Source organism: Rhinatrema bivittatum, chromosome 7 (genome assembly GCF_901001135.1).
Source record: "Rhinatrema bivittatum chromosome 7, aRhiBiv1.1, whole genome shotgun sequence".
NCBI lineage: Eukaryota > Metazoa > Chordata > Amphibia > Gymnophiona > Rhinatrematidae > Rhinatrema > Rhinatrema bivittatum.
In genome coordinates, this window is record NC_042621.1 from 210334314 (window position 1) to 210359077 (window position 24764).

At 45.3% G+C, this 24764-nt stretch overlaps 1 protein-coding gene across 1 annotated transcript in view; it reads left to right on the plus strand.

Annotated features, from left to right (window-relative positions):
• The window catches only part of PCDH15 (protocadherin related 15), a 2056285-nt gene that overhangs the window by 1815352 nt on the left and 216169 nt on the right, over positions 1 to 24764 (plus strand). Inside the window, exon 27 of the mRNA XM_029609778.1 lies at positions 8778 to 8905. Coding sequence (XP_029465638.1) covers positions 8778 to 8905 — 128 coding nt within the window. The remainder of the gene's footprint in view (positions 1 to 8777; positions 8906 to 24764) is intronic.

Here is a 24764-nt window from a genome sequence, read left to right on the forward strand (position 1 = left end):
TTCACAAAAAGTGGGGAGTAGCTTGCTTGTTACACCGGTTACTACCCCAAACTAAATAAGCCAGATACTTTACTTTCAATGCATATCCAGCATAGCTCTCTGCTTCAACAGCAGGGGAGAAAGTCTGATACTTCACTTTCAACACCCATCCAGCATAGCTCTTTGCTTCAACAGCAGGGAGGAACGTAGAAAGGTGGATCTATATACAGACAATAACCAACAAGGGCTGAGTTACATAGTCTGGTAAACAGAAGCATGGGTGTAGCTTGCTTATTGCGGCAGTTACTACCCCTAACTATGGTAGATATTCACTTGGATGCAGTTCCAACACTGCTCTCTACATTAATGTTGCGGGGTGGAAGGGAAATAGAACAAAAAGTTTACTAAGAGCCAAGAGTAACAGAAGTATGAGAGAAAAAAAAGTGCATAGCTTGCTGGGCAGGCTGGATGGGCCGTTTGATCTTCTTCTGCCATCATTTCTATGTTTCTATGCTTCTATAAATCTAAATGTGAAGACCTAGCAATATTCTTCCATGATAAAATTACCAAACTCACGCCACGCTTTCCAACTACACCATTGCCAACCAGAACACTCCCAAAAAACCCTAATGCTGAACTAAATACTTTTGAGACCATTGGCTCCTCCGAAATCGAATCCATACTTAAGAAAATGAGGCCGTGCTCCCATCCCTCAGACATGATTCCCACCAAATACCTACTCTCCATCACTAACATTATATCCAAACCCATAGCCGATATTATCAACCGCTCAATTACCCTTGGTACTGTTCCACACCCACTCAAACAAGCCATAGTTAAACCAATACTGAAGAAACCTAAACTCAGCCCTACTTATCTTGCTATCGCCCCATCTCCAACCTACCCTTCATAGCAAAAATCCTTGAAAAAACAGTCAATCTGCAACTCACTGACTACTTAGAAAAGAATCACATACTATTCCCATCACAAAATGGGTTCCGTAAATATCATAGTACAGAGACCCTCCTCATCTCCCTAACAGATTACATCCTCAAAGGCCTAGACAAAGGCCAATCGTACATCCTGGCCTTACTAGATATATCCTCAGCCTTCGATACTATCAGCCACAACATATTAATTGAAAGACTAATAGAAATTGGCATTACTGGAACCTCACTACTATAGTTCAAATCCTACCTACAAAATAGACAATACAAAGTTAAAATTGGCAACAGTGAATCTAAGGCCTTTGACCTATCACGAGGTGTTCCACAAGGTTCCTTTTTATCCTCAATGCTATTCAACATTCAATATATATTTATATTCAACAAATACCTACTACCACTCTGTCACCTCCTCTCAGAACTTGGTCTTCCGCACTTCATATATGCGGATGATGTACAAATCCTCATACCCATTACAGATACCCTTCCCAAAGCCATCAATACTTGGAACACGGCCCTCAATGCAATCAACAACCTCCTCACTAAATTTAACCTTGCTCTCACCGCAAACAAAACTGAACTCATGTTAATAACACCACAACACATCACTAATAACTTCTCTACCCTCCACACGACTCCATCAGTTTTGTCCTTCTCAGAACATGTAAGAGACCTAGGTGTTACTCTGGACCATGAAATTAACCTTAATGTGGCCTTGATATCAAGACAGAAAATCATAAAAGAGTTGGAGTAGGAGGAGAAACTTGCACTTTGTTTTTCTTTGTTCACATTTTTTTCTTGGAACAAAACACACCAGTATAACTAACAAATGAACAGAGTGGGAGAAATAGGCAGCGACTGTATAGGGGTGGAACAAAATGAAGAAACGTAAAAGAGGTGAGGTAGTTGAAGAAACTTGTATTTTCTTTTCTTTTTTCACATTTTTTTCTGGGGGCAAAATACTCCACTAAGAAACAGGAGGGGAGAACTAGGCTGATATCCAACTGTTAAACAACACAAAGTCACCAAACCTTCTATGCTGATACATCTTAGGCATGTCAGATATGTATATTAAAAGCATGGTCTCTAAGGTGGTATATGAAGCATATAGAAACATGTTGGCAGATGAAGACCGTATGGTAAATTCAGACTGCCCATCCATCCAATTAATTTAGCATTATAATTCTCATCACTTCTTTAGAGATCCCCTATATTTATCTCATGCTTTCTTGAATTCAGATACTGTTTTTGTCTCCTCCACTTCCACACAGAGACAGTTCTATGTATCCACCATTCTATAAAGAAATATTTCCTGAGGTGACTCCTTAGTCTATCATCTTTCAACCTCATTGCATGGCCCCTTATTCTAGAGCCTCCTTTCTGTTGAAAAAGGCTCACCCCCTGTGCATGGAAACGTTTGAAATATTCGAATGTCTCTATTATTTCTCCCTTATCTTACCTTTCCTCTAGAGTATACATGTTTACATGTTCAAGTCTATTCCCAAATGCTTTAGGACAAAGACCACTGACTATTTTAGTAGTCACCTCATGGACTGATTCCATCCTGTTTATATCCTATTGAAGGTGTAGTCTCCAGGATTGTATACAATATATCAAGTGAGGTCTCATGGATCTCTACAGGGGCAATATCACCTCATCTCCTTATGCTGCCAATCATCGTTCTAGCTTTTACTAGAGATGTGAATCGTGTCCTCGATCGTCTTAACGATCGATTTCGGCTGGGAGGGGGAGGGAATCGTATTGTTGCCGTTTGGGGGGGGTAAAATATCGTGAAAAATCGTGAAAAATCGTAAAAAATCGCAAAAACGTAAAATCGCAAAACCGGCACATTAAAACCCCCTAAAACCCACCCCCGACCCTTTAAATTAAACCCCCCACCCTCCCGAACCCCCCCCCCCAATGACTTAAATAACCTGCGGGTCCAGCGGCGGTCCGGAACGGCAGCGGTCCGGAACGGGCTCCTGCTACTGAATCTTGTTGTCTTCAGCCGGCGCCATTTTCCAAAATGGCGCCGAAAAATGGCGGCGGCCATAGACGAACACGATTGGACGGGAGGAGGTCCTTCTGGACCCCCGCTGGACTTTTGGCAAGTCTTGTGGGGGTCAGGAGGCCCCCCCAAGCTGGCCAAAAGTTCCTGGAGGTCCAGCGGGGGTCAGGGAGCGATTTCCCGCCGCGAATCGTTTTCGTACGGAAAATGGCGCCGGCAGGAGATCGACTGCAGGAGGTCGTTCAGCGAGGGTTCCGGCGCCTCGCTGAACGACCTCCTGCAGTCGATCTCCTGCCGGCGCCATTTTCCGTACGAAAACGATTCGCGGCGGGAAATCGCTCCCTGACCCCCGCTGGACCTCCAGGAACTTTTGGCCAGCTTGGGGGGGGCCTCCTGACCCCCACAAGACTTGCCAAAAGTCCAGCGGGGGTCCGGAAGGACCTCCTGCCGTCCAATCGTGTTCGTCTATGGCCGCCGCCATTTTTCGGCGCCATTTTGGAAAATGGCGCCGGCTGAAGACAACAAGATTCAGTAGCAGGAGCCCGTTCCGGACCGCTGCCGTTCCGGACCGCCGCTGGACCCGCAGGTTATTTAAGTCATTGGGGGGGGGGGGGGGGGTGGGGGGGGGGGGGGGATTTAATTTAAAGGGTCGGGGTGGGTTTTAGGGGGTTTTAGTGTGCCGGCTCACGATTCTAACGATTTATAACGATAAATCGTTAGAATCTCTATTATATTGTGTTCCATAACGGTTTAAGACGATATTAAAATTATCGGACGATAATTTTAATCGTCCTAAAACGATTCACATCCCTAGCTTTTACCATTGCTTTAGTCACTTGTTTGGCCATATTAAGATCATCAGATACAATTACCCTCAGATCCCACTTTTCTTTGTGCTTAGAAGAATTTCATCTCCAATACTCTTTCCTTTGTGGTTTTGCATTCTAAATGCATTACTCTAAATTTTCTTAGCATTAAATATAAGCTGCCAGACTTTAGACCATTCCTTGAACTTTGCTACATTCATCCATGAAGGGCAAGGTAAGTATGCAGATTTGTAGTAAGACCCTAGGGTATGGAAATTAGGTAAAATAGCACTTAGACCCCTAAGGTGATTTATCTTTGTCATGGCTGTTAAGAAGAATAGCAGTAGTAGTAGCAAGGCCCCTAACATAGTACATCTGGGGTATGGTAGTTAGGCAGAGTAGCAGTAAGATTCCTAAGGTGGTATATCTGGGGCATGTCACATAGGCAGAATGATATCAAAACTCATATAGTTGTAGATCAGGAGCATGGCATTAAGCATAATAGCCTTAAGATCCCTATGGTGGTATATTTGGATGTGGCAGATAGGTATAGTAGCAGGAAGAACTCCAAAGTGGTACATCTGGGCCATTGCAGGTAGGCAGAGTAGCAGCGAGACCCATAATTTAGTATGTATGGGGCCTGGCAAATAGCTGATAGCAAGACCATTTAGGTGGTACATCTTGGGCATGGCAGATAGGCATAGTGGGGCGGATTTTAAAAGGCGCGCAAATAGCCTACTTTTGTTTGCGCTCCAGGCGCAAACAAAAGTACGCTGGATTTTAGTAGATACGCGCGGAGCCGCGCGTATCTGCTAAAATCCTGGATCGGCGCGCACAAGGCTATGGATTTTGTATAGCCGGCGCGCGCCGAGCCGCGCAGCCTACCCCCGTTCCCTCCAAGGCCGCTCCGAAATCGGAGCGGCCTCGGAGGGAACTTTCCTTTGCCCTCCCCTCACCTTCCCCTCCCTTCCCCTACCTAACCCACCCGCCCAGCCCTGTCTAAACCCCCCCCTTACCTTTGTCGGGGGATTTACGCCTCCCGGAGGGAGGCGTAAATCCCCGCGCCCCGGGCCGCGACCTGGGGGCGGGTACGGAGGGCGCGGCCACGCCCCCGGACCGCCCCGGGCCGTAGCCCGGGGCGGTCCGGGGCTTGGCCGCGAGCAGGGCTCTGAAAATCCGCCCCAGTATGAGGAAGAGTCCCCTAAGGTTATATACCTGGAGCATGGCAGGTAGGCAGAATGGTAGCAACACAATTCCTAAGGTGTTATATGTTGGGCATGTCAAGGTAGGCATTTGGCAGCAAGACCTTCAAGGTGCTTTTAATCAATTTGAAATATGCATGGAAATTCTGGCAAACCACAGATTTCAAATATACCAGTTTTCCCATCACCTCTGGCATCAACCTTCAGTGATGAGGGCTCATGATATCCCCTGCCATTGAGAAGGCACATTCACTGGGCACACTGGTTGTTGGGTAGCAATGATAGAGATGAGCTACCTTGACTAGTTCAGACCAGATTTTGCATGTGTGTGCCCTATATGACTATGCATATGTGTTCATGTTCTCAATGGGCTCTACAAGATAGTGTATCACATAAATTCATTCTGGGGTAGGTCAAGGTTCTCTTGCCAGCTGCTTTAACTATGGCGTCTTAGGAGAGACTGGTGGGCACTCTTTCCTGTGTTACATCCTCGCTGAGCCTGTGCCTCTAGCACTCCTGTTCAGACACCGTAGCTACCAGAATCTCCTACATGAATGTTAGATGCTGGGACTAGAAGGCAAGACTACCTTTCACAAGATACAGCAAGTATGTATGTGTTGTTTTATGTGAGAGGTTTCAATCTCTCTTGCTGTTGCAATAAGTCAAAAAACTGTAACACCTCTTCTTCCATTCTCTCTTGCTCATGGAAACCCACTAACTTTTCTCCCAGAATACTTACTATAAGGATAACTGTACTCATGATTGTACTTCTGGAATTCAGATCCTATGTGGCATCCTTAAATGGTTTCAAGATTTCCATCTGTGTCTCATTACTACTGATGCCTGATTGAGTGATCCATTCCTATCTCTGTTTCCGGAGACAGATCATGAAGGGGTGTCTGCTACTCCACTGACCTTTGCAGCACCATATCACTGGAATTCCAATGTGTTCCAACAGATTGAATCAGATGCTTTTGAGGCATTCCATTTTGTTTTGCTTGTCATAGAGAAAATACCCTGCCCTCATGCTTCTACGGAAATACCCTGCTATTTTCCTGAACCTCTGTATCAGGTTCTTTAGGAATAGATTCTCATTATCATTGGGCCCCATCTCCTGTACATCCCTCTTTGCCCCATATAGCAAGGGTTAAAATCAACTAATACTCTAAAAGTTATCTTCTATTGCCTTTACCATATCTACCATATCTATCACAAAGAAACCTGCCTGAAGGCTCCTGTTTCTATGGTCTAGCTGCCAACTCTCCAGCATCTTTCTTATGGCTGATAGAATATTGTATGAGGTGTAGAAGTATTCATTAACTGGGTGTGCAGCAAAGCCCATCTATACTCTGATTCTCTATACCAGCTAGAGCTAATGCCTACATCTACCTCAGCTGTGTTCCACCAGTGTGCTGTCAAACAGAGATAAGCAAGCAAAGCTTTCTTGGTGATCCAGAAATTGCTGGTGAAATGACCACTACTCCTTTCTGTCTGAGCCAGCTATGCCTGTAAATGACTATTTTACTGGTTGTACAGGGTGGGATGACCTTACTATTAAATGAATTCCTGGAGGATACTTTTTAATTGGAGGCTAACACATGCAGCAGACACATAATGCCCGGCTTCTCCATTACTTTAAGGGACTTGTCATACAGGGCAATCATTTCCCTAATGCTCTTTGCTGCTACTTTATATGCTGCCTATCTCTTGCTCCAGGACAGTGCTACAGAACACCAACCCATTTCCTCTATAGTGGGTTTCCACTGCAGATGCTGGCCTGCTTCCTGATTGGTAGAAGGGTCTGTGGGTTCAGCTTGGGGAAAAAGTCTTCCTCTTTTCAATCTCATTCCTCTTGCTTTTACTTTAACTGCCAGAAGAGGCTTCCAGGCTCTCCTTATGCCAATGCTAGCAACTGCTGCTTCTCAGGTGATGTTGCATATCAGTATTTATTAGATGCACCACTTTTTTCCCTCAACTGATATCTTTACTGTATTAATACATGAATTAAATGTTGGTCATCCCTCATTTTAAAGTGTCTCCAGATCAGGGATATCTTCCATGATTACTTCTCTATATCCTCCTGGGTTAATGATGGTGCTAGAGTTGAGGTTGAGGGTGAAACCTGAATAAAAATGCCAGGGACATCACTCAAACAGTCTACCTGCACTGCCTGCTCTTGCTGAGTGTTTCTCTCATTACCATTAGCATCAATATCCATCTTCCTCATCAACATATTGAAGGTGAAGATACCACTGACTAATCCTCACAAATTTTCTTCCTGCACTAGCTATTCAATGTTTGATTCAAGGAATCACAGACAAGATTATTGTTCAGAATCAGTTGTTGAAAATACTGCCTCCATTCCCTCAGAAGCAGTAATCAATATAAAGGAGTATGCAACTGATTTTGGTGTTTCATTTCTGCTGTCCCAGTGTTGACCCTACCCTGCTACCATCTGCTAGGGATGTGAAGGGAAAAAATTGTTTTTATTTTTCAGTTCATTTCCAGGAGGTTTTTTTCCCATGAATTTCAGTTTATGAAATGTTTGTTTCATTTCATTCATGTGAAATAAATGAATCAAACATTTAAAAAAACAAAACAAAAAATGGCCAAAGAAAACCCAAAATGGGGCCTTCCAAAGCCTCCCAACCACCTGGAAAAATGCTGGGGTCAGGATCCCCCCTGACTCCCACTTACCTGGTCTGGTGGGGTATCTACCAGTGAAGCCTAGGCCCAGGCTGAAATAGGCCGAGGCTATGGTAGGTTGTCACAACTTCAGCCTTGGCCTACTCAAGGCTAACACCTGGGCCTCAGCCTAGGCTAAAGCCTGGAACTAAGCCCAATTCTGTAGCCTGGCCTGGAAGCTGGGTCCTGATGCTGAGGTTTTATCCTGAATCCAGACCCAATGTCAGGGCCTTGCTTGAAACCCGAGTCACAATGTGTGGGCCTTGGCCTAGAGTCAGACCCAGGCCCAGAGCTCAGACCTCGAAGCAGAGTGGATGTCCTTTTATTTTCTTCTTCAACAGATGCTATCCCTGAAATCTGCACCCATTGGGATCATATTGCCAAAGAAACCAAGGGAGGATGAGAATCCAGGTCAGTGGGAAATGGTAGGTGCTTGTCTTAAGATATATGCACCTGCTGAGCACTTTGATCTGGGTTATTCTTTTGTAATTACTAGTTATTTAACAAAGCAACCAGCTTTAAAAAGTGGATTTTTTAAAAATGAAGAATGCACCTTCCAGCATCTTAAGTCAACATTTTGATTCTCAGCATTCGTAACTGTATGTTAGTAATTTTCTATTGATTGCAGCATAGTTTAATCTTTGCCCTTAAGGGGGACATTTTCAAACATCTGCTTTGGAGCAAAGTCTACACGTACAATTTACCAACAGAGTTTGTCCATTTTTAAAGAGAAAGGTATATGTATATTTTTCCTTTGAAACTTATCGAGAAAGTACCAATTAATCTTTGTACCTCCCTTTTGTGTGGATAGATTTTGTATGCAAAATAATACATGTAGGCTTGAAAGTACAAATCTATTCATGCTATTTTTCTGATCTTGCCCAAAACATGCCCCTGGAATGCCTTCCATAAATGTAGCTAAAAGCAAGTGAGTTAAGGAGCACCATTAATATATTCAGCTGTATTGGAGGACAATTTTAAGACAGTTAATTTATTCTTCTATAATACTATTCACCCAAACAGTTAATATGTTTCTGGCAGAGAATGGATTTGTAGCATTGATAACCTAAGTTAACATGCTCTTTCAATTTTCCTTAATTAATGTATTTGTTATTCAGAAATAATATATATAAATATATATTTTAATTTCCAGGTAACACAGCCATGGTGTTTATTGATGTACAGGATGAAAATGATCATGCACCTGTTTTTTCAAAAAAAGTCTACATTGGTGGAGTGTCGGAAGATGCTAGAATGTTTTCTTCAGTGCTGAAAGTTAAGGTGGGAAAGATAATACACTGCATACAAATCATAAATCATGTAGAAATGATAAATAGTGAATTTATTCTGGAAAGTATAGAAATTCATTTGATGTGCCATCTTATAATTTTGGACACATCTATATATTTACTGAGATGGTAAATTATAGCCATGTTGACTAGCTTCCAAAAGATGCATGCTCATCTTTTAGATGAGCATGCTTCTAAAAGATGCATGCTCATCTTTTAGAAGCTAGTCAGCTGGTCCAATCCAGTCCATGCAGGGTGGGTTATATGGCTTTCTCAGTGGCCAAACAATGTTCAAGTGAACCTCATAGACTATTTTAATGTACATAGTAAAATCTGCCTACATAACTCATTTTTAGCATGCTCAAGAGGGCCTTAACTTTCGGATCACTGTTTTCCAATGTGCTGCGAGGAACTTAGGTCTTTTGTAAGAAATGAAGGATGTAGGAAGGATAGTTTGAATACAAGATTTTTCTTGTATGTCATCTAACTGCAACTCATGGAACCAAATATTTGTTCTAGAATAGTTTTAGATTTTCTAGCTTGTTCTTTGAGGAATTAACTTCAGAAATCACAAAAGATTTGGCTGGTTGGTTGTTGATACTAAAGCAATGTTGTATAGCTCTGAGTTTCCATCACCTGGGAAGGATTGATGATATACAGAATATTGAATGTAAATCAATTACAATTAAAGAAGATATTTCAGCCTGTATGATGACTTTGACAGGTACATTGTATATTTGACCTTAAAAATCATCCTCAATAGTATTATTAGAAATATAGATTTGGTGGAATATAGTACATTTGATATGCAAATATGAAGTTGTTGAACTGAAAAATAAAATAGATAATTTTAAGAAATTTGGAAACCTACCTGTATTACTGCAAAGTTTGCAGATACATTTTACTCAGACTGTGCAACAGTTTTCACAAGGAAAGTTGAGCATAATTTAACTTTGAAAATCGTCATGGGGATAAAGGATCCACAGGTATTTGCACCTGCTTTTCCAATGGATATGTTTAAATGGAAATTAACACACCTAGATTTGGATTAATTAAAAATATATGAACAATAAAAACATACTAAGTAGTTACTGACTCATCTAGGCCTCCATTTTGCAAAAGTCTTTCCTTAGTTGTGTAAATGTTCAAATATGTGGAGGCATTTAGATCATACTTTTAAAAACAGGGGTGAGTGAATTAACTTTACCTCAGACTGTGACTGTGATCCTCTAGGTCAAAGCTGAACAAGTTCACTAAGCTTGATCACAGAAAAATTATAACATTTCATTAAATTTATTTGACCCAATGTGAATATGATTTAAACATTTACTGGGAAAAGAAAGTCATATTTTTGAGCTGGGATATTTATAGTAAAATATATTAATATTAATTGTAGTAAATAAGATAGACTGGTTTAAAACTGTTGCAGACAAAGAAGATGGGGTACTAAAATGCACAGTATTGTGCAAAGGCAACTTTGCACGTGGAGGGTAATTTTAATAGTCTGCATAAATCATTACATATGCACATAAGTCAGCACTTCTAAAGTTACAATCATAGGGGTAGATTTTCAAAGGATATGTGCATAAGATATGTACATAATCCCCAAAAAGCTGCCCCAAGCTGCCCCTGCATGTGCCGAGCCTATCTTGCATAGGCTTGGCAGTGCGCATAAGTCCCGGGATGCGCATATGTCCCGGGGCTTCGAAAAAGGGGCAGTTTGGGGGTGAGGCCATGGGCAGAGCCGCGGTCTGTGGGTGTGACGATGGGCGTGGCTGGTCCAGGGGCATGGCCGGGGCGTGATGGTGGTCCGGGGGTGGGGCCAAGTGCTCCGACATAGCGGCCTGTGCCAGAGTATGGCTTGCTAGTGCGCGCAAGTTATGTCTGCCTCGGGCAGGCGTAACTTTTTCAACAAAGGTAGGGGGGATTTAGTTAGGGCTGGGGGGTGGGTTAGATAAGGGAAGGGAGGGGAAGGTGGGGGGCTGGAGAAAAAGGTCAGGAGTCCCCCCCAAGACTTGCCAAAAGTACCTGATGGTCCAGCGGGGGTCCTGGAGCCCTCTCCTGCACTCAGGCCGTCGGCTGCCAGTATGCAAAATGGCGCTGATAGCCTTTGTCCTTACTATGTCACAGGGGCTCCGGTGCCAATGGTTGGCCCCTGTCACATGGTAGGAGCGCAAGATGGCGCTGGCTGTCCATTGCTCCTACCATGTGACAGGGGCCAACCAATGGCACCAGTAGCCCCTGTGACATAGTAAGGTCAAAAGCTATCGGCGCCATTTTGAATACTGGCAGCCGACGGCGTGAGTGCAGTAAATGGCTCCCGGACCCCCGCTGGACCACCAGGGAGTTTTGGCAAGTGTTGGGGGGGTCAGGAGGGTGGGGGGTTGTAGTTAATTAAATTTTAGCCAGAAAACAAATAAGAATGGAGCGCATGAACAGATCGGTCCCCCCCCCTTGTCAAATGCAACGTATCTGCTCCCCCCCATGAATACGAATACCAAATGTAATATATGCGGTCTCTGTGCACATCCCTAGTGTGCATGTTATAAAATCCGGGGTCGGTGTGCAGAAGGGGGTGCACACTTGTGCACCTTGCGCGTGCTGAGCCCAAGGGGAGCCCTGATGGCTTTCCCCATTCCCTCCAAGGCCGCTCCAAAATCGAACCGCCCCGGACCACCTCCACACCCCCGGACCGCCCCGGGTTTCAGCCCCACCCACAACCCTGCCCTCAGACCGCCCCTTTTTTGAAGCCCCAGGACATACGCGTGTCTCGGGGCTTGCGCGCGCCACCGAGCCTATGCAAAATAGGCTCGGTGCACGCAGGGGTAGGTTTTCGGGTGTTACGCGCGTATATTACGCGTGTAACCTTTTGAAAATCTACCCCAGAGAGAATAATTTTCAGTAGCTGATGTAGGCTAAACTTTGCATGTGCAAAGAACATGCAGACCTTAGCCCAAATTTGTAAAGCAAACATGAATACATAAGACTTCTTTGAAAATTAGCAGGTGTGTGTGGAACACAGTCCAGCATAACATGTGGTTTCATGCACATAAAATATATTTTGAAAATTGCTGGGGGGGTTGTGTGAATAAGTATGTGTAAAAGTGATTTTGCACAGTCTTTTACATACACTAGAAAGAGGCATTATGTGGTGGCATTGGGGTGGGGAAACCATTTAAGTGCATACTTTTGAATTTCAGAAGTAGGCATATAAATCTACACATACACATTTATACCCACTAATAAGGTGTAAATGTGTATGTGTAGATTTATATGAGGGATCAACTATTCTGACTGCATCCTCTGTCCACTTCAACTTCACCCCCCACCCCCACCCCCTTCTTTACTTCAGAACAGAAGGAACTGAGAGGGTGAAACAATAGAAGGAGGAGATTACATGTAGGCTTTTTGCCAGGGGAGGGACTGGAGCACAGACAGAGATTGAAATTAAGAAGGCAGTCTGCAGCTTTTGTCAAAAGATTGAATTAATTAAACCTTTCAGAAATGTTGATTCTATGGCAAGTTTCAAATATGCGGCAACAAGCTAATTATGTAGTTTCTCCCAAGGCTGCATTATCATGGGAGACTATGGGCACAGATTATGGTGCTGGCCACCCCAGTGGAAGGCACTGAAGTGACATCACTCTGGCATTGACCTCCAGGAGGAGGGCACCATTTTTCAAGTGCAGGGCAGAATCCTCAGGGAAAAGCAAGGTCTCAGTCAAGGCAAGGAGATGAAGTGTATGACAGATAAATAGGTCATAAATATAGGCAAGCTTCTTTGAAATAGATTAGGCATTCCACAGAGAGCACAGGAAAGCAACAGAAGAATTTGAATTTAATATTTATTTTTCAACCTCTCACTGCTAGGATCGTGGCAGCTAACAGAATAAAAAAAAGCACATAAAATACAAGCCATCATTTTAGAATATTGCTTCCCAACTTCCTGACAATCAATCAGTTCTTATTGCTGCCTGATTACTGCCTAATTGCAGAGAAACATTTCTTAATTGATATTTCAAATATGATGATCATTTTTCAGTCTCCAAATCATGTCTCATTTCTCTAGCAGATTTTTACATAGCCAAATATGAGAGAAGAGGGAGGGAGAAAAGGAAGAGAGATGATTGTAAGTGGTAATGGTTTGATATGCGCCGATGGAATGAAGGTTGCCTTGGAGGTTGAGGATTGGGATTGATATCCCTTGCTGATAGTTTTTTACCTCATGGTTTTACCTCATGGCATGCTAGGACTTATTCTGATTTACCTATTGCATTCCCTCCAAAAATCAAGACTATAAATACCTGCCTGCAGGGGAATAAAACCAGGGCTGGATCAACCTGTCCTGAAAATCTGGAGCCGGTTGGCAAACATGACCCCACCCCAGATCCTCATTGGTGTCCATGGAGGGCCCCCGGGAGCCCCCTCGCCCTGGCCTAGTCCATTACATTTTCCAAAATGGCATCAGCCGGTCTTTGCCCCTACCATATGGTAGAGGACTTCATAATTCAAGGAGCCACCAGCCCTGGCCAAGCCCGAGGCGCTTCCTTTTAGTCCCTGATCCACATATGGGTAAAGGAGACACTAGCTTCACTTAATCCATTGGCCTCATTACAGCTGCAGCTAGAGGGGAAAAAAGAGCGGCGGCTGCACAAGAAGGCAGATTCCAACATAGTGCAAGCCCCACAGAAGTGGAAATATTTTACCATTATTTTAAGAAAATTATTAGTCAGGTACCAGTATGGCAGCCTGCAGGTGAAGGACCCCAACCCTACTCACATTGGAAGATCTCTGCCTGAAGCCTCAAGTGTTCCATGAAAAGGGATGCCACATAGTTGGCAACATTGCATGCTCAGTCGCAAAGCACTCTGACTCCATGCACCAGAGTGCCTTCCCGAATATAGAACCAAATACAGCTGCTGCTCCAGCGGTAACATTCCTTTGCCTAATGTTTGGCCCCATCTGGCTGCAAAAAGAAAATAGAATGGAACCAGGTAAATAATACAACGGGGGTGGACAGCCTACATGAGTAGCAGGAGAGCAAGAAAGAAAACTGCCAAAGGAAAGAAGGGCTTTCCTGCTTCCAAGAAAAAGAAGAGGCTGGTGGAAGAGCCATCCTTCACATATATTGTGGGTCACTGGTCTGCCCTCCCCCATCCTCCATTCCCTGATTGAACCATCCCCTGTTTGGTGTCCAGAGCCAGAACACTTCCTAATCATGTGCTCCCCACCACTTTAGGGGGGATGGGTCTGCTCCTAATTCTTATTTACTCATTCTACTCCACTCATTATTTTATAGACCTCCATCACATCTGCCCCCCCCCCCCCTCTCCTCAGCTGTTATCACCTCCAAGCTGAATATCCCCAACCCCTTCAATATCTCCTCACAGCTGAGTCCCCATCCCCCACCATTCGGGTCACCCCCCTCTGTACCTTTTCCAGTTCATCTATATCCTTCCTAAGATGTGACAACCAGAATCACTCATATCATTCCAGGTACAGTCTCACAGTGGAGAGATACAGATATATTTTGAAGGTATCCATTTTATTCTCCTTTCTTTTCCTAATAATTCTTAATTTTCTGATTGCCTTTTTGACCACTGCCACTGCACACTGAGCTGAGGATTTCAAAGCATTTTCCATGTTGCTGCCCAGATCCTTTTCATCAGTAGAAACTCCTAATATAGAACCCCATATTGTATAACTATAGTGTAAGTTACTATCTCCTGTTTACATTACTTTGCACTTGTCTATATTAAATTTCATCTGCCATTCATATGCCCAGTCTTAGAAGTTCCTCCTGCAACTTCTCATAAACCAATTGTGGTTTAACAACTTGGAATAATTTTATCTCATCTTCAAATTTGATCGCTACACTCATTTCCCTTTCAGATCGTCTATGAATATATTAAAAAGCACCCATCCTAGCAAAGATCTTTGAGGTACTTCAATGTTTACCCTTCTTCACTGAGAAAACTATTTAGTCCCACTGTCCATTTCCTATCCCTCAACCAGTTTGCAGTCTATAATAGGACATTGCCTCCTGTCCCATGACATTTTAATATTCTCAGGAGTCTCTCATGGGACATTTTGTCAAACAACATTTGAAAATCCAAATACACTATATCTACCAGCTCACCATTATCCATATGTTCATTAACCCCCTTCAAAAAATGTAACATATTGGTAAGGAAAGGCTTCTATTCTGTAAATCCTGCTGGCTGTTTCCCATGAAACCATGTCTTTATATATGTTCTGTGATTTTGTTCTTTAGAAGAGCTTCTGTGATTTTTCCTGACACTAAGATAGACCCATTCATCTATAGTTTCCCAGATCACTCCTGGTGCCATTTTATAGATCAACATTATGTTGTCTATCCTCTAGTCTTCAGGTGCATTTGCCACTCTTAATTATCCATGCTGTTTGCAATTTCCTGCATTCAATGTCCTATGGGTTTTGATGCTTTCATTTTGTTTGTGATTCCCCACATTCTATACTTTAAAGGTTTGCATGCCTTTGTGCTATTTGTAATTCTGTACACTCTCTGCCTTGGGGGTTTTCATGCCTTTGTGCTTGTATTATTCCCTGCACTGTATACCTTGGGAGGTTTGATGAATTTGTGCTATCTGTGATTCCCCACACTCTATGCCTTAGTGATTCTCATGTCTTTATGCTATTTGATTTCCCCATACTGTATGCCTTGGGGGTTTGTATATTATTGAGCTGTTTGCAATTCCCCATACTCTACACCTTAAGGGTTTCCCATACTCTGTGTCTTTGTGGCTTTAATGCCCTTATGGTGTTTACAATTCTCCATACTCTATGCCTTGGGGGTTTTGATTCTATGCACTCAAAATCTTGGGGGTTTTGTTGTCTTTGTGCTGTTTGTGATTCACTACACTTTATGCCTTAGGGATTTTCATGTCTTTGTGCTAGTTGTGTTTCCCCATACTGTACACCACAGAGGTTTTGATGCCTTTGCTCTGTTTGTGATTCTCCACATTCTATCCCTAGAATATTTTGATGCCTTTGGGCTAATTGCAATTCCCCACATTGTTTGCCTTGGGGTTTTGATGCTTTTGTACTATTTCTGATTCTGTGTATTCTGTGTCTTAGATATTTTAATGCCTTTTAATGCCTTTATCCTCTTTGCAATTTGAATGCTTTTGTGCTATTCGTGATTTCTCAAATTATACACCTGGGAGGTTTGATGCCTTTGTGTAGTTTATGATTCCCTGCACTTTACATAATTAGGGTTTTTTATGTTTTTGTGCTAATTGCAAGTCCCTTCAGTCTATGCCTTGGCATTTCGAGACCTTCATGCTGTTTGTGAGTCCTCACACTGTGCATTGCGGATTTTGGTGCCTTTGCCCTGTTTGCAATTCCCCACATTCTACACATTAGGGATCTTGCTGCCACTATGTCTTGCAGCCATGTCATTGATGAAACATCTTGGGTATATTTCTGTTGCTTGGACCTGCTGCCATGCCCCTGTTGCTACAATTTAGGTGTCCTGCTGCCACATTACCTACCTGCCATACTATTTATATACCATCTTGGGAGTCTTGTGCCTCTCTGCTTCCGGACCCCCGCTGGACTTTTGGCAAGTCTCGTGGGGGTCAGGAGGCCCCCCACAAGCTGGCCAAAAGTTCCTGGAGGTCCAGCGGGGGTCAGGGAGCGATTTCCCGCCACGAATCGTTTTCGTACAGAAAATGGCGCCGGCCATACGCGTATGGCCGGCGCCATTTTCCGTACGGAAAATGGCGCCGGCAGGAGATCGACTGCAGGAGGTCGTTCAGCGAGGGTTCCGGCGCCTCGCTGAACGACCTCCTTCAGTCGATCTCCTGCCGGCGCCATTTTCCGTACGAAAACGATTCGCGGCGGGAAATCGCTCCCTGACCCCCGCTGGACCTCCAGGAACTTTTGGCCAGCTTGTGGGGGGCCTCCTGACCCCCACGAGACTTGCCAAAAGTCCAGCGGGGGTCCGGAAGGACCTCCTGCCGTCCAATCTTTTTCGTCTATGGCCACCGCCATTTTTCGGCGCCATTTTGGAAAATGGCGCCGGCTGAAGATGACAAGGTTCAGGAGCAGGAGCCCGTTCCGGACCGCTGCCGTTCCGGACCGCCGCTGGACCCGCAGGTTATTTAAGTTATTTGGGGGGGGGTTCAGGAGGGTGGGGGATTTAATTTAAAGGGTCGGGGGTGGGTTTTAGGGGGTTTTAATGTGCCGGTTTTTCGATTTTTCGATTTTTCGATTTTTAACGATTTTTAACGATTTTTCACGATATTTTACCCCCCCAAACGGCAACAATACGATTCCCTCCCCCTCCCAGCCGAAATCGATCGTTAAGACGATCGAGGACACGATTCACATCCCTACTGCATTCTCCTGATAAACCACCTTGGGATTCTGTCTACCACCCTTTGGGGGTCTCTTCAACCCCTGAACGATTTTCTCGATTTGAAGATGAGGTAGATTGTTGGGCCACTTAGGCTCTTTAGCTCACTGTCCTCGGAGGATCAAGATTGTGTTAGCCTCCCAATGCTCCCAGAGAATGTTAGCTATAACTCCAGAATTTTAGCTATCTTTCCTGAAAATAACAGCTTATAATTTTTAGCGTGCCCAAATTAACTTCTGCTGTAGTGTTTCTTTAAATTTTTATTCCACTGATTAATAATTTGAGTTTATTTTATCAGGCCTATTAAAAAACAATTTTCTCTCTTTCTCTTTTCTTTATTTTTCTCTCTTTTTTTTTTTTTTTACTAGAGATCAGAAATTGCAAAAAAGTTTCTAAAACTACTAATTGAAATCAGTCTTTACAAGGGAATGAAAACAAGTTTGCATCTGCACATTGAATTCATTAATGTTATTTTCTCTGCTGATACTACTTCAAACATTCTAGAAATATGTTTTCTGAAGGCAGCTGTCTCTTTATAAATAAAAGATCTGAAGCTCTTCAAAAATAGCAATGAATTGTTGCTGTATCTTGCAACTGGTTAAAAAAATAAAAAGGTCTCATATAGTAGAAAAGTTCTTCAAATGAATGCTCACTTCTATACAGTTTAGAAAGAGATTTCTGGCAATGTGGATCCGCCATGTTCCTGATGATGTAGGGCATACGCGTGCACACACGCACTTCGAAGTATGTACCAGCAAGGCGCGAACTTCAGGGGCGTCCCCTTGTAATGACGTCATGCGCTTCCAACATAAAAGGTCTTTACTTTTCCTAACAGATCGAGTTAGCAAGGACTCCGATTGGACTAGCTCCGGGTGTCCAAAGACTACCTTGCACCCAAAGGATTGTTTGCGGGATTCCTTTGGACCCGCTTCACTCTTGCAGCATTGCCTCTCCGGATCTACTATGGGTACCCGCTCCGCGGGGGCCTCATTCTCTTTCTCTATTTCAGATTACAGAAAGGAACCAGTACTCGCTCCTCGAGGGCACATGTTCCTAAACCATCTGAAGACTCTCCTTCCTAAGAAGCTATCGCAGGTACAGACATTGTGAGTTACTATTTCAGATGGTATATAGGAACCGGCACTCGCTCCTCGAGGGCCTATGTTCCTGAACACTCTGAAGATTCTCTATTGACTAGAAGCTATTCCAGATACAGATTAGTGTGAGTGACCACTGCTCTCTCAGAGCTTCCCTGGAACTAGGTACTCGCTCCTCGAGGGCCTAACCCTTTCCAGCTACTGAGCTATCTCAAGACCTTATGTGAGTTATCATCTAGTACTGGCTAAGTATAACTGCATATCCTGTCTATCCACTATCTATAGTCTCTTTGCAGCTCAGCAACCTGGGAATCACAGTTCCAGTATCTGAGGGACTTCAGCCCTGCCGGGCATATCAGCTCACTACTGCCACCTCTGGTGGTTATACTACTTATCTAATAAAGAACTATCTGTGTCTGTCTCCATACTCCAGCCTAGCTGGTGGTCCCTCTCGGGACTCCCTCTTGGGGGCGCTGTCATCTGCCATCGGCCCAAGGATTCACCTATTTACTTTGGGGCGGATTTTAAAAGGAGCGCGAATAGCCTACTTTTGTTTGCGCTCCAGGCGCAAACAAAAGAACGCTGGATTTTAGTAGATACGCGCGGAGCCGCGCGTATCTGCTAAAAACCTGGATCGGCGCACGCAAGGCTATGGATTTTGTATAGCCGGTGCGCGCCGAGCCGCGCAGCCTACCCCCGTTCCCTCCAAGGCCGCTCCGAAATCGGAGCGGCCTCGGAGGGAACTTTCCTTTGCCCTCCCCTCACCTTCCTTTCCCTTCCCCTACCTAGCCCACCCACCCGGCCCTGTCTAAACCCCCCCCTTACCTTTGTCGGGAGATTTACGCATCCCTCTGGGAGGCGTAAATCCCCGCGCGCCAGCGGGCCTCTTGTGCGCCGGGCCGCGACCTGGGGGCGGGTACGTAGGGCGCGGCCACGCCCCAGGACCGCCCCAGGCCGTAGCCATGCCCCCGTACCCGCCCCCAAAACGCTGCCGACACGCCCCCGAAACGCCGCGACGACCGGGCCCGCCCCCGACACGCCCCCCTCAGAGAACCCCGGGACTTACGCGAGTCCCGGGGCTCTGCGCGCGCTGGTAGGCCTATGTAAAATAGGCTTCCCGGCGCGCAGGGCCCTGCTCGCCTAAATCCGCCCGGTTTTGGGCGGATTTAGGCGAGCAGGGCTCTGAAAATCCGCCCCTTTCTGTCCAGCTGAGCACCATCTCCAGTATTCCGCTGGTACAGATTGCCAACTCTGCAGTCTACATTAAAATTGCCATTCCTTAACAGACCCATAGGAGGCAGTTCACTACAGATTGATATCCCTCCCCTTGGGGAGGGAATTCTATCAGACTGCTATTCGCATCTGCTTGCTCCTCCCATCTGCAACAGATTGCTATCCGCTAGCAGTATTATAACAGATTGCTGGCTCCTCCCCTTGTGGAAGTGTCCAGCAGCAGGATCCTATCAGATTGCTATCTTCAGCCACTGAGCCTATAACAGACTGCTAACTCCCCTCTTTACAGGAGTGTCCAGCAGGGCTCCACAACAGATTGCTAACTCCAGCAGCAGATCCATAACAGAAAGCTAAATTTCTTTCTTCTTATGCAATGGCATATATTAATGGTCAATCAGTGAGATAAAAAGATGTTGAGACTCAAAATATCTTGAAACAATTTAATTTGGATGTGTTTTTTATTATGGAATCATGGCATACTGTGTTGCGATCCTGCCCGCGAGGAGTGCAGGCAGGCTCTTACCTCCATGCCGCCAGTCGGGCCGCTGATGCTGCTCTCCTTAACACGGCACGTAAGCCGTGTTCTTCTGCCCTGCATGGCAGGGCCAAGTCGCTGGGAGCCGTCTCTCGCGGCAGGAGCCACTGCTGCCACGGCCGGGGTCTTCGAACGGCAGAGAGGCCGTCTCTGCCATTGCCTGTGCTCCTTCATCCATCTTTGTGGCCGGGTGCCACTCCTGCAGCCTGCCTCTCTCCCTTCAGCTTCACAGAAGGGCTGCCGCTCCGAAGCTGCTACAGTCCGGGTCTTCAGCCGGCAGGGAGGCCATCCCTGCCGGTACCTGCAGCTCTCCACGCTTCCTACATTCTGTCTTCGCAGCATGGAGCCACTCCCGCAGCCAGCCTGGAGTTCTCTTGTCCTGTGGCTGGAGGCCACCTCTGCTCAGCTGCCTGTTTGGCTTCCTCAGGCCTTCCACGTGGCTGAGGACACCACCTGCGGATCCTGCTTCCCTACAGCTTCCTTAGGTGCAAGCGTGCCTCTCGTCTGTTTTTCAAGGGCCAGCCAGGTGTGGCCCTCTGCTGACCCCTCCCTGGGCGTTGTCCTCTTCAGCCCTCAAAAGGGCTCAGCATCCATTCCAGCTTTACCTTCACAAGGAGTTGGTCACTCCTGGGATCCTGCTGTCCTTCGCTCCAGGAGTTGTCCTTGTTCCAGAACTTCTTCAAGGTCCTGTGTTTCCTGTTCTTCGTTGGAGCTCCTCGTCTTGTCTTCTTGTCTACGTTCCAGTCCTGATGTTCACCTGCTGTTCCAGATGTCCATCTGCCAGCCCTAAGGTCTGTCTCCTGATCCAGTATCTGTGCTCCAGTCCAGATGTTTGTTCCTGATATCCGTGATCCAGCCTGATGTTGCTTCTCCAGATCCTGAAGTCCGTGAGTCTGTCTTGCTCTTCTGAAACCCTGGTTCCTAGTTCCTGAGTCTGCTGTACGCTTGGTACCTTGCAGCAAGCCATGTCATGGTCCGCGACCAGCCCCATGGGCGGACTGAGTAGGGCGCTTCATGATGCAAGCCTTGTACCTTGTTCCTGAGTCTTCTGAAAGTCTAGTACCTCATTCCTGAGTCTTCTTCTATGCCTGAATCTTCGTCTGTGCATCCCAGAACCTCGTTCCTGAGTCTACGTCTGTGCCTGAGTGTATGTCTGTGTATCCAAGTACCTCGTCCCTGAGTCTTGTCTGAATCTCCTTGTTCCGGTCTCCGCTGCCCTGGCCTCCATCCAGCTTGCCGCTTCTTGCTGTACCCTGCGACAGGTCCGAAAGGGTTTGGAACGGTCGGAGGACTGTTCATAAGACTATCATTGCGTTGTTGATCTTTCGAAGCATGCAGGTCCGGAGGAGGGTCAGTGTCTCCAGTCTTCAGTCCAGCCTCGCTCCCGTCCAGCCCATGCCTCACCTACCGCGGCACCTCTTCGGAGTTCCTCTGGGGTCGAGCCGTGGCCCAAGAACACACATCTCTTGGTAAGTGGGACCGCTCTCCTAGTGCTCCACAACATACTGATACAGATCATTCAAAACAAAAAAACAGAATGAGAGGGAATAGAATACAATCCTATTATCACGTTTTTATTCAGAACAAGAGACAATATCATAGGCATACGCTCAAAGATTGTAATCTACTGTCTCTCGCCCGCAATGGGCCGCAGGCAGTCTTCAGCCTTCTGAGCAGTTCTCATATAATCATTTATTGCCTCTTGCTCTATTTTTCAAAAAGATTTTTAGGGTTTATGTATTATTACTGCACTAACACCATTTTATTAAAGCATCTAACAATTAAAGGCATCTATCATTTGAATCCAATAACTATATTAAAATAGAATACTTAGCCAATTTAGACGATCATCGCTCGAATTTCTAATTTGAAACATTTCAAACTTTCACCCTATATTATATGAGAACTGCTCAGAAGGCTGAAGACCGCCTGCGGCCCATTGCAGGCGAGAGACAGTAGATTACAATCTTTGAGCGTATGCCTATGATATTGTCTCTTGTTCTGAATAATAACGTGGTAATAGGATTGTATTCTATTCCCTCTCATTTTGTTTTTTGTTTTGAGTGATTACATTGAGAGGAGGTCGTTTCTGTTTTTGTGATTTCATACTGATACAGATGCCATTTTATTGCAAAATTTATGTCCACCAGATTAGAAATATCATAGGGTTGTTTGAGAAGGTAAAAGGGAAGGTAAAGTGTTGTTAATTTTTGAAGAGAAGATTGATGTTGAGATTCTAAAATTTGACAGTTTGCAGAAATGTGAGAGAATGTTAGTTAAAATTCATTCTTGGGTATTTTGTTTATTATATATTCTACCAGGTCAGTTCATTGTAGCCCAGAGTGAAATATGGGATATGCTATCTATGCTGTTTTTGCAATATCAGAATTTGGTAGTATTAGAAGATTTTAACCTTCACTTCGATGATGGTAATGCAAAAGTAGTACAAGATTTTAAAAGCTTTCTGGGTGTTTCTCAAGCTCATCAAATAGTGACTTCCCCCACTCATTGTCGGGGTCACATTATGGATTATATTATAGTTAAAAGTGGATTAGACACCAGATGTAGTCCAAAAATTCCTTTATTTGAATAGAGACACAAGATTCATACTATTGCCCGACTCAGGACGAGTTTCACCCCCCACGGGGCTGCCTCAGGGGCTGTATGTAGATTTATATAAATTCAATATTTGATATATTCATATATCATGATTCTAGTGTCTGATAGCTGCCGAAATCGCGATCTTACGTTTTGCTAAGCATTCCGCACGGAGCAGAGATTGACAATTTTTACAGTTCATTTAAACCAAAGTTACGTTCGTGTAGCACCTTGAGAAGTAATTTTGCCCCGAGTAAAGATCGCGATGTCGGCAGCTATCAGACACTAGAATCATGATATATGAATATATCGAATATTGAATTTATATAAATCTACATACAGCCCCTGAGGCAGCCCCGTGGGGGGCGAAACTCGTCCTGAGTCGGGCAATAGTATGAATCTTGTGTCTCCATTCAAATAAAGGAATTTTTGGACTACATCTGGTGTCTAATCCACTTTTTGCCCACACGGCGTTCTTAGATCACCTACCCTCTTGCTTCATCAGTCCTTATATTATAGTTATAAATGAAATATGATCAGCACAAACTGTTCAAATGGTAGAAGGATCAGTACCTGCTAATTTTAAGGAGGCACTTATCACACCAATTGCAAAAGATCCTTCAGTTTCTGCTGAAGTGGTGTCAAATTATAGGCAAATCTCCAATTTATGTATGATGAGTCAGATCTTAGAGAAGTGGATCTTAAAACAATTAGAGGACTATAAAGAGCAGTTCTGTTTTCAAAAGGGATTTGGTACTGAATCCTTGATGGTCTCTCTTTTGGATGAAGTGTATTGTGCATTAGATAATTCCAAATCTGGTATATTGGTACAATTAGACCTCACATCTGCTTTCGATGCTGTCACAAATGTAACTTGGTATTTCGGTTACAAGAATTTGGAATTGGAGGGACCGTACTTATGTGGTTGGATATTTGCCCTTAGTCTCAGTGAAACACTTTTTGGCATGTCTCTGTACTCTTGGGGGCGGATTTTAAAAGGCGCCGGTGCGCCTATTTTGCATAGGCCACCGGCGCACGTAAAGCCCCGGGACGCGCATAAGTCCCGGGGCTTTCGAAAAGGGGTGGGAGGGGGCGTGTCCGGGGGCATTCCCGAAACGACGCAGCGTTTCGGGGGCATGCCGCGGCGTTTTGGGGGCGGGCCCGGGGCGTGGCACCGGCCCGGGGGCATGGTCGAGGCCTCCGGACCAGTCCCCGGGACTGGAACACGAGCGGGGCTGCCGGCCGGCGCGCGCAAAGTTACGCCTGCTTTCAACAGGTGTAACTTTGCCGACAAAGGTAGGGGGGGTTAGATAGGGCCGGGGGGGTGGGTTAGGTAGGGGAAGGGAGGGGAAGGTGAGGGGAGGGAACAGGCAGCGCGCGCTGGGCTCGGCGCGCGCAGGTTGCACAAATGTGCACCCACTTGCGCGCGCCGACCCCAGATTTTATAATATACGAGCGGCTACACGCGTATCTTATAAAATCCAGCGTACTTTTGTTCGCGCCTGGTGTGCGAACAAAAGTACGCGATCGCGCAAATATTTAAAATCTACCCCTTGGGTTTTTGATTTTTGATCATAAGCAGCTTTGTAATTACTAACAACAGCAGAATGATGAATCCTGCGAAAACGGGGGGTGGGCCTGTAAAAGCCCACAGCCTTTGCTCCACTGTGGTGCATTTTCGGCGGCTGTGGTATGCCTGCTGTCGGCTTTCACACCATGAAAGGTGGCGCTATTCGGCACGCTTCTGCGACCAGGCCCTTTAAAAGGCTGAACATTCACCCAGGCCTCCTCTTTGGCCTCTCAGACCTGCGTGACCGGCGCAGACCCGACGGGGTCAGGACTCGCCCGACCCACACCCACATGGACCCGTGCATCCTGTGGCCGTCCCAGTCATCCCCATTGAGAGGCAGTAGGTCCCGCCCACCACCCTCCATGGCAGAAGTGGGATAGGCCCCTCCACGGTGGAAATGGACCGGGCCCTATAAAGGCT